This window comes from Lynx rufus, unplaced genomic scaffold (assembly GCF_022079265.1).
Source record: "Lynx rufus isolate CCGP_SWC_20201006 ecotype Redwood Valley unplaced genomic scaffold, mLynRuf1.p SCAF_9, whole genome shotgun sequence".
In the NCBI taxonomy this organism is placed as follows: domain Eukaryota; kingdom Metazoa; phylum Chordata; class Mammalia; order Carnivora; family Felidae; genus Lynx; species Lynx rufus.
Genome location: NW_025814897.1, coordinates 110,489,763 through 110,507,100, shown reverse-complemented (window position 1 = coordinate 110,507,100; position 17,338 = coordinate 110,489,763). Strand labels below are relative to the sequence as shown.

Genomic DNA, 17,338 nt, shown 5'->3' with positions numbered 1-17,338 from the left:
ATATACGACTCTGTTACCGGGGTCTGTGTGGGTGTGGAGGGAAATGCAGATTTCCTTCCAAGCCTTATTTTGTTGGGGCCAGACAACCAAACTCGCCCTGCTTCATCAAAAAAGGCAGACTCCAGCTGAGGCCCTCCAAGAAACCATATAAAGCAGCCACCACCCTTCACCAGAGGGGGTTTGGGACAGGGAGCGGGGGTGGAGTGCGGAAAGGCTGACGCCTATCTAGGCTCCTGGCATTCGGGAGAACATTCAAACACAAGCCCACACCCCACACATCACAGGAAGGGGAAGAGAACAGCGGGCGTCTGGGAAGAGAAGGAAAAAGGATTCCCCAAAGCCAAGAGACCCAATTCAAGAGCACATCCCACCAGGAGAGGGAACAAGTGCAATGACGGCTAGAGCAACACCAAGTAACCTGAGCATTGTCCTGGAGTCCCCTGGTAGGCTGTTCTTCCGCCTCTTCCGCTGAGACAAAGTCCCTACAGTTACACACACCCCGAGCCAGAAAGGGTTTGCCGCCCACCCGCCTGACCTTGCGTTTCTCGTCGCTCTGGAGCTGCTGAAGCTCTTGGTTGAAGTTTCCCCAGCGTCTTTGTTTTGTTTTCTGTATTGGAAGTTGTGCTGAAGGAGTTTAGGTTTTCTGCCTCTAGGAAAATCCTGATTTACTTGAAAATTCTGGAATCTCCCAAAGTACATCAGGCGGGGCAGTCCAGCTATAACCCTTGAGGCTACCCAGACGGAGCAGCGTGTCGTGCTCTGAGCTCCTTCTCGAGCCCTTCAGCTCAGCCGCGGCTTCCTGTGCCTGCGAACAATGCTGCTGCGTCACCCACATGCAGCTCCCAGAAATGCTTTGCAACGGAAGATGGCAGGAGGGGGAGCTGAGCTCGAGTGAGCGAGCCAGGCAGAGGGCCCAGCCGTCCTGCTGCAGAGTCGGGAGGGGGTGTGCTCAGCCGGCGCTCTCGGCCTGGTGATTGGAGGAAAGGCTGCCCGGGAGGCGAGCCGGGCCGCGCCCCCGCCTGCTCCCTCCCACCACCACTGCAATAGGAGAACCCAAGGCCGGCCCCGGAGGGCTCCCTCTGGCCGACTTCGGAAGGCGCCAGCAAAAGGGAAGGCTTTAACCCGTTCTGCATCTGGGCCCGTGAGTGTCCTTGTCTTCGTCCACACCCTGCCCCTCAGGGTCACCTCTTATTGTTACAGCCAGCACTCTTGCCCACTGACCACTCCCCCCAATTCTCTCTCCTGCTTTTCAGGCAAACAGCGAGTCACCCGAAGTTCAGCCTGTGCAAGAGCCAGGCACCCAAGCTGAGTTCCTCCAACTTCCCTTCTTTCCCCACACACCCGCCTGCTTCACCTGCCCTCACTGCTGCTCTCCCAGCCCAGAATCCAGAATGAGCATACATGTTTCCAGAAAAACCTTCAGGAATGACACATTTCAACCAATACTGAGATATTCAATACATATGTCTGTTTAATATCAACTACTTCGACAACAGATGCCTGCCTCTGGTTACGACTGGGCACTCTACCACCATAACCGAAACGTCTAGGCAGCTCTTCCCGCAGTTCCATCCTGACCAAGTAAAGCCAGCTGAGGTACAACCTGAGGTCAAGGTGTCAAGGTGCTTTATCTCCTGCCTTGGTACCAGCGCAAGGAGCCACTGAATCTGTGTCTGCCAATTCCACATCCACCAGTCTCCTGGGACTCTGCCCCTCAGATTACCCCTCCCCCCAGGACACCAGCACTCCTGCCCATTTCCTATCCTAGTCGTTTGTTTTGCCTGCCACATTCTTGATGTTCCCTGGATGATGCGGCCAGCCTTGTATCCCGTCAGACATCCCGATGCCATTTGTGGCAGCTACTCGAGTGATGCGTGCCACACACTCTCCACACACTGATTCACGGTCAGGGTGAAGCTCGGACTGAACAAGCAATCTCTCACTACAGTGTACTGTATTTTGGATCTAGATTTATGTAATTTTCAGACTCTCATAAATATAACTTGGCTTTTTTTCAGAAATTACAGGAGCTGCTTTGAAATAAACATCTCAGGTCACTAAGAACCTAGCTCTTACCACTGGAAACCTTTTTATTTCCAGGACAGTTGTGTCAGTGAGTTTCTGATGTAGTCGGTGGCTTAATATGCTTTTTGGGGCTTGGGCTTTGCTGCCAGGGAGGGGCTAAATATTTCAATTTTGACGGTAGTTTACCAAGAAAGGTGGGAGTTTTGTGCTTTTTGGTTGAGCTCTCCCTGAAAAAGTTTCTATGGCCATTCTAATCCTAAACCTCTCGTTTGCCCTTTATCTTAAGACTGAAAGACCTTGGGGCGCCTGGGTGGCTCAGTCGGTTGAGCGTCCGACTTCAGCTCAGGTCATGATCTCGCGGTCCGTGAGTTCGAGCCCCGCGTCAGGCTCTGGGCTGATGGCTCAGAGCCTGGAGCCTGCTTCCATTCTGTGTCTCCCCCTCTCTCTGCCCCTCCCCCGTTCATGCTCTGTCTCTCTCTGTCTCAAAAATAAATAAAACGTTAAAAAAAAAAAAAGACTGAAAGACCAAGTGCAATCAGACTATTATGTCTGAAACGCTCTCCTTAATAGTGTGAGAGGTCTTCTTAGAAAATCCTGGTTCTTATCTCAGTCCTATCTAACCTGGAGGGGTGATAAAGAATGGAATACTAAAGAGAAACATGTTACCACGCTGTAGCAAGTAAAACCCCGAGAGGCCACCAGGAAAGGACAAAAACCAGACAGGGCTTCCAAATCGCTTACTAAATGAGGCCAGCCCCCCCCCCCCCCGCCCCATTAATTCAGAATAAAAGACAGGCACCAAAGATCAGAGATGGTAAGAACATGACATTACATAACACAATAATATAATAACACTTTGAAGAATTATTATGTATTTTAACCTAACCTTATATGCCTTGTAGCTATTAAATTATTCAAAACTTTTTTCTTAGGGGGCACCTGGCTGGCTCAGTCGGTGGAGCATGTGACTCTTGATCTTGGGGTCATGAGTTCAAGCCCCATGTTGGGTATAGAGTTTACATTTAAAAAATAAACTGATGAGTAAATAAATATAAAACTTTCCACTTAGAATGTGTCGATTAGATTTCAAATGAAGTTTTATTTATACAGGTTGCCTTTCCCCCCTCTAATCTAGTTTAATGGATTAAGATCTAACTATAGTGGATCCTCTACCAGTTCTTCTCTTTAACTAGTGCCAGAGTCACCCCCAAAGTGTCAGATGAAGCAAATTTCTCATTAGTGTCTGTATCTACCTGAAACCATGACTTTGCTTTTGGTTCCATCATACTCCTGAGAGAGAGCCGAGTGTAAAATTTTAGATCATGGTTACAAAATAAAATGTTAGGATCTTAGTTCAGAGCAGCAGTAGTAGCCTATTGCACCACAAAGAACAATTCTAGAATTCATAAACTGAGCGTCATTTATATACTGTTTTATCATCTAACAGGAAAGTTTATTAACTTTTTCTTTTCTTTTTTTTTTTTTTTTAAAGAGAGAATGAGTGGGAGAAAGGGGCAAAGGGAGAGGGAGAGAGAATCCCAAGCAGGCTTCACACTCAGCATGGAACCAGACTCAGGGCTCCATCCCATGACCCGGGGATCAGGACCTCAGCCGGAATCAAGAGTCAGACGCTCAATCCACTCAGCCACCCAGGAGCCCATATTAGAAGTCTGTTTGTTTGTTTGTTTGTTTGTTCATAAGCAATCTCTCTACAACCAACGTGGGGCTCAAACTCACAATCCCAAGATCAAGAGCCACACGCTCTACCTACTGAGCCAGCCAGGTGCCCCCTTAACTTCTGAGTTAAGAAGACTGGCACTTCCTTCCCTCAGGACAGAATCCACACCCAGCTTCTCAGTGTTCAGGCAGCACTCTAATGGCATGCATGGTACCTGTAAACCTAGGATGCACTTACTTTCTCAGCCTATTGAAATGCCTGCTCCACCACTGACTTGCAAGACCCTCGAGGGCCTCATCCACAGCATGTGTGCATATTTACCCCAACACTCAGCCCGGTTCTGGCACAGAGTAGGCAGGCATTATTCACAGATTTGTGACATCTGATTTTTTTCTGTAATAGTGATATAGTTTATTAAATATTTACTAACATTATCATTAAATTTCACAACAGCCCCATTGAGGTAGATGTTATTTTACAGAGGAGAAAACAAGCTTTCATAGATCTAGTATCTTGACCACAAGTCACATGTTTGCCCAGCTTATCAAAATATCTTAGAGAAAACAGGAAAGTAAATACGTATACAACACTGAATTTGTTTCACTGAGTTGGGCAGCCAAATACATTGATATATTAAAAACTTTTTATGTATGTATATATATTAAGAGCTCCTTTATGACCAAAATAAATACAAAACAATAAATTCTGATTAAAAACTCAGTCTTCAGGCTGATTCCTACCACCTTTCTGCGACCCACTGTCAGCAGTTGGCATGTCCCTTTCTCCAGCACTGCTGCAATGCACAGAGATTTTCTCTCACTTTAATGGGACTGTATTACTGACACTGCTCTAAGTCCTGTCTTTTTTTTTTTTTCCAGAGAGAGAGAGAGAGAGAGAGAGAGAGAAAGAGTGCAAGGAGTGGGGGAGGGGCTCAGGAACAGAGGGAAAGAGGGAGAGAGAGGGAGGGAGGGAGGGGAGGGGAGAGGAGGGGAGAGAGGGAGGAAGAGGGAGAGAGAGAGAGAGAGGGAGGGAGGGAGGGAGGGAGGGGGAGAGAGAGAGAGAGAGAGAGAGAGAGAGAGAGAGAGAGAGAAAGAGAGAGAGAGAGAGAGAATATGAATGAATATGAATCAATCCCAGGCCAGCTCAATGCTCAGCAAGGAGCGTGACTTGGGGCTTGATCCCTCAGACTGTGAGAAGAACATGACCTGAGCCAAAATCACGACTTGGACACTCAACATGCTCAACAGACTGAGCCACCCAGGTGCCCCAGGTCAACAGTTTTTAATGCCCCCCCCCCTTTTTTTTATCTAATCCCCTCCCAACTTTATATTCTATTTTCTTTCTTTCTCTGTTTTTTAATTTTTAATGTTTATTTTTGAGAAAGAGAGAGAGAGAGAAGGAATGAACGAACATGCCTGGGGGAGGTGCAGAGAGAGAGGGAGGGAGACACAGAATCCGAAGCAGGCTCCAGATTCCGAGCTGTCAGCACAGGGCCTGACGTGGGGCTCGAACCCACGAACCCTGAGATCATGACCTGAGCCACTCAAGTGCCCCGATCTTTCTTTAACAATGCAGAATTTAATATTTTAGAATCTTCAAAGTCCTTCCCCCACCCCCCCCAACACTAAAATGGACTTTTCTTCCAGGGATATATAACCGTAGAGCTCTCATCTCTTCTGCTAGTTCTTCCTAAGAGCCACACAGGCTGCAACAAGAAACAATCCCTCTCTCTGCAGGAAGAGTAAACTCGGCTTGCTGCTGTCCTCCACTGCAGTGTAGGCTTCTATGCTACAAGCACCAAGCTCTCTAGCACTGCAGTCTCCAGCTGTGCGGTGATGGCACCTACCCAATGCACAGCTTCTTTTCTTTTGGGTGATGTTCAGATTCTCAAAGTATTCAAGATCTATATTCACTATTATCTGAAGCTCAGATTAAGTATAAATGGTCAAATTCAGGAATAATGAATCCATTTGATCTTAAGTTAAACTACCTGCATAGCTGGTATCTAAGTCTGTTGTCTTCTGCTATCAGCTGCATTTTAACTATGGTATCAGGCAAGCAAAACAAGGTGCAGACAAGCCCCTGCAGGAAGAATTCAAACACTGTCAGTCTCCTAGTCATCCCGCTGACCACTCCTTCCTCAGGCTCTGGTCTCTGTGCCACTCTGACTGAGCTCGGGGTGGCAGCCATGTTTTTCACGATTCCTGACAAACACAAGGAAGCTCTCTCTAGACACTTTTCATAATGCTAAGAGCCCTCTTTAGATACCTCTTTTTAACTCATTTCCCCCCTTCCCGCTGCATACTTTTACTCTGCTTAGTATTTGACCCAAAATTTTCTACATTTTCCCCTGCCACTCTGCCTCAAGTATCTTTATTTAACAGTTATGGGAGTTTGTGTATCTCTATTATGACACTTGACCTTGTACAGCTGACTAGGGGATTACAATAAGGCTTCCTATAACTGGAGTCAATGGAGTCAAATCCCATAGGACTGAGAAGATAACTATTCTTTTTCACGATTCAGAAATACAGACACCCAGGCCAAAAGACTGTGAGCTATAAACTTAGAAATCTTTCTTTTCAGGGATCCTACAGGCAAGTTAATTTAATGGTTCCTAAATGTATCTATGGAATAGCCACATAAAAAAAACTTCTGAGGAAAAAAAAAAGATGTTACACTCGAACTCTCAGGAAGTATTAATAGATATGTCCTATCATAATGGAAAAGAAAAACTGTGTATGTCCTTTGCTCACTCAAGGGGGGAAAGTGAGTTTGGGATCTAGTTTGTGAGTCTGGAAAAGTATGACTAAGTTTGTTTTGCTGCACATTAATCATTATAGAAATAGGACCACATTTATCTAGAACTTTGTCATTTCCTCCCCTAAATATAAGCCACGATGATGCCACCTGTGTCTTCTAGAACAAACCTTGTAAAACCAAACTGAAAAATCAACTCTTGGGGCACCTGGGTGGCTCCGTTGGCTGAGCGTCCAACTTTGGCTCAGATCATGATCTCACAGCTCGTGAGTTCGAGCCCCGTGTCGGGCTCTGTGCTGACAGCTCGGAGCCCGGAGCCTGCTTCAGATTCTGTGTCTCCCTCTCTGTCCCTAACACACTCGCATTCTGTCTCTGTCTCTCTCAAAAATAAACAAACATTAAAAAAAAAAAAAAATCAACTGTCCTGCTTCTATCACCATTGGAGAGGACCAATCTAACCAGGCTACCACTTTTTTAAGCCTCTTTATTTTTTCACCCTTTCACTGATGCATAAACAACAAGATACAATGTAAAAGTCTATTGTAAAAAGAAAAACAAAAGAGAAAAAAAAACAGTTCAGGTCCTATCCCAGACTGTGGAATTCTTCCTGAGGTGCTTGCAGAAGCACTTCAGACCGTAGCAGCGGCCAAGGAAAAACATGAATCAGGAATCAGGAATGGAAAAGACATACTCAGATATTCAGCCTATATTCCTTAGGGTCACATAAAATTATTCAATATAAATTCTTCTGTGGCTTAAGATAATCTGACAGGGTTTAAAAATAAATACTTAATTACTAATTGTGAACTAGCTTTCTACTACACATTCCCAGGCCTTGCACCCAAGATGTAGTTCCAAATGATGATTTTAAAAAGAAAATTGATATTTCCAGGTTTATACTTTTTGGTGTTCATGTTAATGGTAACTTGTGAGGAAAGACTTAAAAGAACTTCCTCCAATTTAGACAGCTGAAATCTGGATTCCTTAAAAATAAGCTAATTTCTTTGAGATCAATGCATGAGGGGTGGGCTAGGCTCTGAAAATACTGATACTGGGAGACCTCTTGAAAAAGAAAAATATATAACATGAAGAAACTGGATATAGCAATAGGATAGATTATGTCTTTTGGTTTTTTTTAAATCTCTACACCCAACATGGGGCTCAAACTCACAACTCCGAGATCAAGAGTTGCACACTCCAGAGACTGAGCCAGCCAGGTGCCCCAGGACAGATTATGTTTACAATGACACTTTCTCAGAAGCTGTCCCAATGTATTTTTTTTTTTTTTTTTTTTTTGGTCTTACTAGTAGGTAAGTGTGAAACTAAATATGCAAAGCCTATCAGCACCCCCAGCACAGCAAAGCTTCTCTCTCATCTGCTTGGGCGGAGGCTGCTGGAGATTGCTATTGGCCACTTTTGTTCTGAAACAGGCCTCTTTATCTGAGGGTAACTTGATTAAGTAATATTTCCTAATACAAATACTTTCTTAGATTAGGCTCTTCTTTATTTTTACAATCAGTCTGAAATCTCTGTTTTTAAGACTAAATTTAAGTCCTAACTGAACATACAGAAGTCAGTGTTTTCACAACAGGGACTTAGCCTCGCCCTGAGAACTGAAGCACCATGCAGCACACACAGGTACACATGAATGTCTTTCTGAATGAGCCGCAGATTATCCAGAATTCCTGTACTTTCTCTCTCAGAACTGAGCGACTGCCTGCCCCCAGCCAGACCAGGGGCTGTCATGCGACATAACCGACCTTACCTTTACGTCGGCAATAAGAGCATCTTCATCTTCTATCCCTGTGGGGACGCATTTCTTGTGCAGTGGCAGAGACTCCAACTTATCTACAAGACAGCGAAGGCCTTCAAGCTCAAAATGGGTCAGATGCACCTGCCTGTCCTTTCGGGGGCTACACTGGGGATCCCACACTTGGCCATTGTGGGAGCCCCGGCTAGAGTCAGAGGATGAGTCCCCCGACAAACTTTTCTTCAGACTTGGAAGACTTCGGCAGGTTTTGCCCAGTCCGTCATAGTCCAGGTTGACCCCATTGGCTACGGGGCTAGTGAGGACAGAGCGCCTACTGCTCAGGCGCCTTGGTTCTCGATCCACTGCTTCCTCATCCCCATTTCCAGATTCCAACCCATTTAACTCCAAATCTGCCAGCAAGAAAAAAAATATAGTAAGAACATGCCACTTGACTGTGTGATCAACAAGAGGAACAGGTAGCATGGAAGGGGCCCTGAGGTTATAAAAAGTCAGCTGAAAATGGCTGTAAATTAGTTTCAAGTCCAAACTGAAATTTGGGATTATGATTTCATTAACTTTTCTTCAAAAAGGCAGATATCATGAAGCATATACTTACAGTTTTTTTTAATCAAGTTTATTTTGAGAGAGAGAGAGAGTGCGCACACATGCACATGTGAGTGGGGTAAGTAAGGGCAGAGAGAGAGAGAGAGAGAGAGAGACAGACAGACAGACAGACAGAATCCCAAACAGGTTCTCAACTGTCAGTGCCGAGCCCAATGCTGGGCTCGAACTCACAAATCTGTGAGATCATGACCTGAGATGAAATCAAGAGTTGGAGGCTTAGCTGATTGAGTCACCCAGGTGCCCCTAAAAAGCAGTTTTATTGAAAGTTTTGCCATAAAATTAAACTTTGGAATTGAATCCTGTCAATATGGCTAACAAAGTGAGTATTTCTTTTTAATTTTTTAATGTTTATTTACTTTGCGGGGGGGGAAGGGGTAGAGAGAGAGGGAGACACAGAATCCGAAGCAGGCTCCAGACTCTGAGCTGTCAGCACAGAGTCCGATGCAGGGCTCAAACTCACAAACCGTGAGATCATGACCTGAGCTGAAGTCGGATGCTTAACCGACTGAGCCACCTGGGCACCCCACACGCTGAGTATTTTTTAAAGGGAAGATTTTTGACAGTCAAAAGTTTTAGTGAAAGAAATATTGTTAAATGTGAATTGGTTCTTTGTTATGAAAGTAATACAAGAAACAGACCCTAACTACAGAGAACAAACTGATAGCTAGTTACCAAAGGGGAGGTGGGTGAGGGGATGAGTTAAAAAAGGTGATGGGGATTAAGCAGTGTGCTTTTTGAGATGAGCACCGGGTGCTATATGGAAGAGTTGAATCACTATATCGTCCAGGCATGTTAAGTAACTGGAATTTGAATAAAAAGTTAAAAAAGGGGGGGCACCCGGGTGGCTCAGTCAGTTGAGCATCTAACTTCTGCTCAGGTCATGGTCCTGTGGTTCATGGGTTTGAGCCCCGCCTTAGCCTCTGTGCTGGCAGTGCGGAGCCTGCTTGGGATTTTCTCTCTCTCCACCTCTCCCCAACTCGCACATGCTCTCTCTCAAAAATAAATAACTTAAAAAAAAATTTTTTTTTTAACGTTTATTTTTGAGGAGAGAGAGACAGAGCATGAGCGGTGGAGGAGAGAGAAAGAGGGAGACACAGAATCTGAAACAGGCTCCAAGCTCTGAGCTGTCAGCACAGAGCCCGCTTTGGATCCTCTGCCCCCCGCCCCCCCCGCCCCTTCCCCACTCATGTGCGCATGCACCTGTGCACATTCTCTCTCAAAAATAAACATTAAAAATACCCTATAAGAATTAATTAGCCAATCCAAAGGGAAAAAAAGTAATGTATGTTTACTAGTAATAATTTAGAAAACAGGGGCGCCTGGGTGGCTCAGTCAGTTAAGGTCTGACTTCAGCTCAGGTCACGATTTCACGGATCATGGGTTCAAGCCCCACATCGGGCTCTGCACTGAGAGCTCAGAGCCTGCAGCCTGCTTCAGATTCTCCTGTGCATATGCTCTCTCTCTCAAAAATAAACAAACATTAAAATAATAAAAATAATCATAATTTAGAAAATATAGGATGGTGCAAAGAAGTCATCCCTTATCCCTCTGCCCTCAGATAACTCAACAACTGATGTGTATTTTCTTTCCATCTTTTTTGACACATATGTGCACGACTATAGTTGCACTGGGATTATGCTACATACACAATTCTGTATCCTGCTTTCATGTACTCGACCATTTTTTATTTTCAAACAAGAATATAAACAACCCTCAAAGAAAAAATATATCTGGTTTAGTTTTGTTTTTTTTTTTTTTTAAAAAAATTTTTTTTTTTCAACGTTTATTTATTTTTGGGACAGAGAGAGACACAGCATGAACGGGGGAGGGGCAGAGAGAGAGGGAGACACAGAATCGGAAACAGGCTCCAGGCTCTGAGCCATCAGCCCAGAGACTGACGCGGGGCTCGAACTCACGGACCGTGAGATCGTGACCTGGCTGATGTCGGACGCTTAACCGACTGCGCCACCCAGGCGCCCCAGTTTTTTTTTTTTTCTTAATGTTTATTTATTTTTGAGAGAGAGAGAGAGAGTGCACACGAGTGGGGGGACAGAGAGGGAGACAGAATCCGAAGCAGGCTCCAGGCTCATCAGCACAGAGCCCGATGCGGGGCTCGAACTCACAAACTGCGAGATCATGACCTGAGCTGAAGTCGGACACTCAACTGACTGAGCCACCCAGGCGCCCCAAAAATATCTGGTTTAGATTGAAGATTCCATGAAACATATGACCACAAGATATTACAGTGTTGGTTCCTCTGCACCTTAGGGTATAGAACAGCCTAAAAATGTACAACTGAAAGTATCCTGGGGCATCTGGGTGGCTCAGTTGGTTAAGTGTCTGGCTCTTGATTTCGGCTCAGGTTATGATCTCATGGTTCCTGGGATCAAGCCCCATGTCAGGCTCCATGCTGACAGCAAAAACCCTGCTTGGGATTTTCTCTCTCCCTCTCTCTCAAAGTAAATAAACAAACATTTAAAAAAATCAAGAAAGAAAACGAAAGTACTCTTGTCTAATCACATCCACTGTTCTCAGTTTTGAAGCTGCCAATATCAGTGAGAGTCAGGAGAAAAACAAAGTATCTTGCCATCCAATAAAATATTTCTCTTGATAGAAGTTGGGGAAACATTAAAGCACAGAAGTTAAGGATATAGATTGTAGAGTCTTACCAATCTGATTCAAACTGTACCTTCCCCACTTATTAACCGTTATTATTATTTCCCACTTATTAACTATAAGATCACAGATCAAGTTTTTTAATCTCCTTGAAACTTAAATGCCACCATCTGTAAAATGAGATAATAATACCTACCCTCATCAATAATGATTAGAATTTAATATATATACACTGCTTAGTAAAGTGCCTGGAATACAGTAAGAGTTAGTATGATGGCGTGTTCTTAGTTTTTACTTTGCCAAAGACCACTCTTTATACAATAAAACACAGCAGAAAAGTGATCATCTTTCTTAAGGAGCTAAGGTACTAACAACTCAGACAAAGAGGAGATCCAGATATTTCATTTTGCCTAATAATTCACATCTGGGTAAGAGATCAGCTGTAAACAACATTCAGCTTCAACGAATGAATTTTGTAGACCCAAGCAGGTAAGTTCACGTAGGCAGAACACTTACCCATACTGAGGGACTCTTTTTGAAATTCCTTAGTTAGGTGGGAGCGGTTGGTTATGCAGTATACATAGCGCTCCAACACGTACCAACACATCTCATAGTAGAATGGATAGCGGAACTTATTTGGAACCTGCATGGGAACAAAACAATGAGAAAAAGCAAGCTGATAACAATTTTCAAGGAAAGAGAGTAAGACAAACTGAATCACTGCAAAGATTAACCCAGGAAAAATGCTCTCTCGTCAACCTGAAATGTAGGGTGGCAATTGGAACAAGAATCTAAGTGGATCTGACAACCTGAAAAATGTTGGTCTTGGGAAACAATCACTAGAAATTAAAAGGTATCTCAGAACCACCAAGAAGGTGTCTTGGGAAAGCATCAAAAGAAGTTGTGGGGGCGCCTGGGTTGAGCAGCCAATTCTTGGTTTTGGCTGAGGTTATGTTCCCAGGCTTGTGAGATCAAGCCCCATGTCGGGCTCTGCATTGGGCGTGGAGCCTGCTTGAGATTCATTCTCTCTCTCTCTCTCTCCCTCCCTCCCTCCCTCCCTCCCTTTCTCTCTCTCCAATGCCCCTTCTCCCTGGCTCTCACACTCTCTCTCTTAAAAAAAAAAAAAAAAGTTGTGGGACAGGGAGTAAAGTGTTAGAGTAAGACACAATATACTTGAGAAAATGGTTTCAGGGTTCTTAGGACATAAAGGCGTGCCAAGCAGTCTTGCCTTCACTACAGTTTTAACCTCAATCAGAAGACCAGGAAACAAAGAATCTAATGGAAAACAGGACATGAGTTGAAGTTATAGAAAAGTATAATTAGAGACTCATTCTCAAGCTTTGTCTAGTCTAGGACACAAGACAGTATTTTTCCCACCATCAACTCTCAGCTTGTCTGTACGGTACTTTGTAGTCTGCCAAAAGGGCAAGTCCACAAATAAGATTACTGTTCCACATGGCCTAATCAGCCATTGTCTTTTTTTTTTTTTTTCATGTCCTCCAGAAGTAGCATGAAATTATTCCAGCTGAATAATAATAAAAAGAACTGCCCTTTAGATCTAGCATAGTCAAAGAAAAGGCAAATCAGCATGGATTAACCAGTAAGGAAGATCAACAATGGGGACTAACCTATATATATTTTGCCATCATCTTTTAGAGAGGACATCTTTCAAAAGGATAAGCCGTACGATACTTCTAAGATTGTTTTGAATATTCAACTCCTGAGTACGTTCTCATCTCCTTTTCAAAGCTCCGCGTCAGGCAGCATTCCTGAATCAAGGAAATCTGGATGCCAGGCCACTTTTAAAATCCTTCACTAGGTCATGGAGCAGGACTGTGGAATGAGGAGATTACTTTCCTCATTGCAAGGCAGGAGAGGTATGTACCTTTCATTAGGTTTCCAATTCAGAGGAGCCAGGCTCTGAATCTCTCTCTCTCTCTCTCTAAGTAGGCTTCACGCCCAACGCAGAGCCCAACATGGAGGGCCTGAACTCACAACCCTGAGATCAAGACCTGAGCTGAGATCAAGAGCCGAATGCTTAACCAACTGAGCCACTCAGGTGCCCCTGAATCGAGGTCTCTTAAGCAACTACAGTTTTAACAACTAGAAGAGGTTTTCCTCCTTTATTTAAAAGTCAAATTGGGGGTGCCTGGCTCGCTCAGTCAGTAGAGCACACAACTCTTGATCTCAGGGTTGTGAGCTCAGGCCCCACATTGGGCCTAAAGCCTACTGAAAAATAAATAAGAGCTTAAAAGAAGGTCAAACTAATTTACTTTTGGTAAGGTGTGGGAGGGGGACCACAAGAATTAACAGGCACTAGATGCCCCCAAGTTAAATATAATACACGGGCCTCTCTGCTCACCTTTTACAGGTATTAACACCTTTCTGGAAGGGTCTTTATTAAACGTTCAGGACAACCCAAAATTCTACAGCCCTCTGGGACTCTGTTGAAAGCTAATACTGACAGTAAAAAAAAAAAAGGTAATATATAGTAGATCATTAAACTTTTGATTTTTTACTTGGAACTCATCAGACTGCATTAATAACAGCCAAGATATCACATACCCAACTTGCCTCATATTTTATCTATGTTGCCAGATACTACAGAGTATATCAGTTTCTAAGACTGGGCTAAAATTTTTTGTGGGGCAGGGAGAGAGTTTTTAAAAAATCCACCTTACAGAATTGAGCTTTTCAGTGCCACCAGTGGAATAATTATCAGCATTCAAGTTTATTTAAAGTTTATTTATTTAGAGAGGAGAGAGAGGGAGAGAGGGAGAGAAGGAGGGAGGGAGGGAGGGAGAGACAGAGAGAGAGAGAGAGAATGAGCGGGGAAGGAGCAGATAGACAGTGGGGACAGAGAATCTGAAGCAGGCTCTGTGCTGACACCAGAGAAACCAATGTGGGGCTTGAACTCACAAACCATGAGATCATGACCTAAGCCAAAGTTGGATGCTTAACCAACTGAGCCACCCAGGTGCCCCTCAGCACTCGTGTAAATAGTATGGTATTTCCACACTGGCATGGCAAAAGAAACCAAAAACATTGTCTTAAATTTACAACACACTGCATTTTTGTAAGGTAATATATTAACTGGATACCAGCTGGTATTGGCACATAAAAGGTTGGCGTAGAAAGCAATAAAAAAATAATTGCTTTGTACATACATATGCAGGGACTCAATGAAATTTTATAGAAACACAGAGGAGTTCCTTATTGAGAATGAAAGAATTAAGCTATACTTAGGAAAAATGGAATAATATGGTGGTTAGACTGAAATTTGACATTTTTTTCATAAACAAAAAACAAAGTCTTAGAAAATTAGATAGGTAAATCAAGATCAGTTATTACAAGTTTAACAGTCTGTAAGAAACTCCATGTGAAGGTAAGGTACCTCATTTCACCTATGCCACTGAATATATACATATTCTCCCTTTCTTCCCTCAAACTGAGCAACTAAGCAATTCAATCATGGGTATAGGGGCGCCTGGGTGGCGCAGCCGGTTAAGCGTCCGACTTCAGCCAGGTCACGATCTCGCGGTCCGTGAGTTCGAGCCCCGCATCAGGCTCTGGGCTGATGGCTCAGAGCCTGGAGCCTGTTTCCGATTCTGTGTCTCCCTCTCTCTCTGCCCCTCCCCCGTTCATGCTCTGTCTCTCTCTGTCCGAAAAATAAATAAACGTTGAAAAAAAAAAAATTAAAAAAAAAAAAAAAATAAATCATGGGTATAATAATTTTTAGCCAGAAAAGGGGAGTACTTTCTAAAAACTAATTTTCAGATTCTTACAGTAGATAAGTGGTATTACCTCAGAATAATTTGGAGTTAAATAAGAGTATTCTGTGAAATTACATAATTTTGAAACATTTTAACGTTAACTATTTTTACTATTATTATAATTTCAAACTTACTAATTATTTTTTGTAGTTTACTTTTTTTTTTTTAATGTTTGTTTATTTTTCAGAGAGAGAGAAACAGACTGAGTGAGAGCAGGGAGGGTCAGAGAGAGAGGGAGACCCAGAATCCGAGGCAGGCTCCAGGCTCTATGCTGACAGCCCGACATGGGGCTCAAACCCATGATCTGTGAGATCATGACCTGAGCTGAAGTTGGATGCTCAACTGACTGAGCCACCCAGGAACCCCTCATTACTCTTAATAAGCAGAAATTTACTTTTATAAAATTTATTTTAAAAGCACTGTATCTTCTTAATTCAAGTAGAGCAATCCCTAGAACACGAACAATACCACTGTTGTGTGTAATAGCTCCTAACCAAAATAAATATTTCAAAATAGGCACCAAAATAGCTAACTGATCATGTTCGCAGTAAACAGGTCAATGACTATTCCTTCTAAAAATTGTAACGTCTTCACTAATTGTGATTATTTATTTATTTATTTTTAGGGAGAGAGCAAGCAGAGGAGGGACAGAGAAAGGAGAGACGGAATCTTAAGCAGGCTCCACACTTAGCTCAGAGCCCAATGTGGGGCTCAGTCTCACTACTGTGAGGTCATGACCTCAGCCAAAATCAACGGATGCTTAGCCGGCTGAGCCACCTAGGCATCCCAAATTGTGATTTTTTTAAATTTAACTTTGCAAACTTTCAAATCTGCTAAAAAAGTTCTTTCTCTCTCTTTCTTTTCTTTTCTTTTTTTTTTTTTAATATTCAAGTTAGTTAACATACACTATAGTTTTGGCTTTAGGAGTAGAGCCCAGTGATTCATCTCTTACATAGGACACCCAGTGCTCAGAAAAGTGCCTTCTTTAATGCCCGTCACCCATTTAACCCACCTCCCCCCACCCACCACCCCTCCAGCAACACTCAGTTTGTTCTCTGTATTTAAGAATCTCTTATGGTTTGCCTCCCCCTCTGTTTTATCTTATTATTTTTTTTAATCTGCCAAAAAGTTTAAGAATGCTTACAGCATTCTTCAAGATTCACCAGCTATTAACATTTCCCCACATTTGCTAATCTCTATTCACATACGTGGCTGTAATTATTATTATTAAACTTAATTTATTTATTTTGAGAGAGAGAGCATGCACGAGCAGGGGAGGAGCAGAGAGAGGACAGAAAGAATCCCAAGCAAGCGCCATGCTCAGTGCAGAGCCTGAGGAGGGGGCTCGATTTCACGAACTCTGAGATCATGACCTGAGCCCATATTAAGAGTCAGACGCTTAACCAACTGAGTTACCCAGGTGCCCCAACATGGTTGTTGTTGTTGTTATTACTATTATGTTGAACTACTTGAGAACAAGGTGAGAACATCATGCCTTCTCAAGGCTCTATACTCTAACTGCTGTTTAATGTCTACAACATCTATACTTTCATCATATATAATTCAGCCCTCACCAACTTGGGTTCTGCTAAAGAATTAAGCCCTGTTTCCCCAAGACATGGGTTGGCCAACAAACAGCAGCTAGTGGATTTGGTCTGCTGCCTGTTTTTCTGTGAGCTAAGAATGTTTTTACATTTTTAAATGGCTGAAAAAAACCCCTAAAATTAGAGCATTTTGGGATATGGGAAAACTATATGAAATTCAAATTTCAGTGTCCATAAATAAAATTCTATTTTATTTGAGCCATGCTCATTCGTTTAAGTATTTCACTCTCTGATCCTTTTCAGAAAAAGTTTGCCAACTCTTGCTAGGGTACCCACTACATGTAATGAACTTTTTTTCTCCTATATATCTAGAATGGTATCAGCTATGTAACATCCTAGGGAAAGAAAACCAAGAGAATAAGACACACATATCATTTTCTAAAAGACTTAATTCTCTCATGGAACCCCAGCTGAGAAAAGCTGTATGCACATTTATTTATTAGGTACAGAGGCACCTGGGTGGCTCAGTCGGTTAAGTGTCCAACTCTTGATTTCGGCTCATGTCATG

The 17,338-nt window shown here is 43.2% G+C and overlaps 1 protein-coding gene and 1 long non-coding RNA gene across 4 annotated transcripts in view; one reads left to right on the top strand and one right to left on the bottom strand.

Annotated features, from left to right (window-relative positions):
• Window positions 1-17,338, bottom strand: part of KDM2A (lysine demethylase 2A) — a 113,798-nt gene that overhangs the window by 16,061 nt on the left and 80,399 nt on the right. For all 3 annotated transcript variants that reach the window (XM_047071524.1, XM_047071523.1, XM_047071522.1), the window contains 2 exons: window positions 11,970-12,096; window positions 8,229-8,623 (listed from right to left, as the gene is read on the bottom strand). In XM_047071524.1, coding sequence (XP_046927480.1) covers window positions 8,229-8,623; window positions 11,970-12,096 — 522 coding nt within the window. The remainder of the gene's footprint in view (window positions 1-8,228; window positions 8,624-11,969; window positions 12,097-17,338) is intronic.
• On the top strand, window positions 736-2,068 carry LOC124505552 (uncharacterized). Its single transcript, XR_006960678.1, has 2 exons — window positions 736-1,141; window positions 1,254-2,068. It is a non-coding gene; the product is annotated as an uncharacterized LOC124505552 (long non-coding RNA).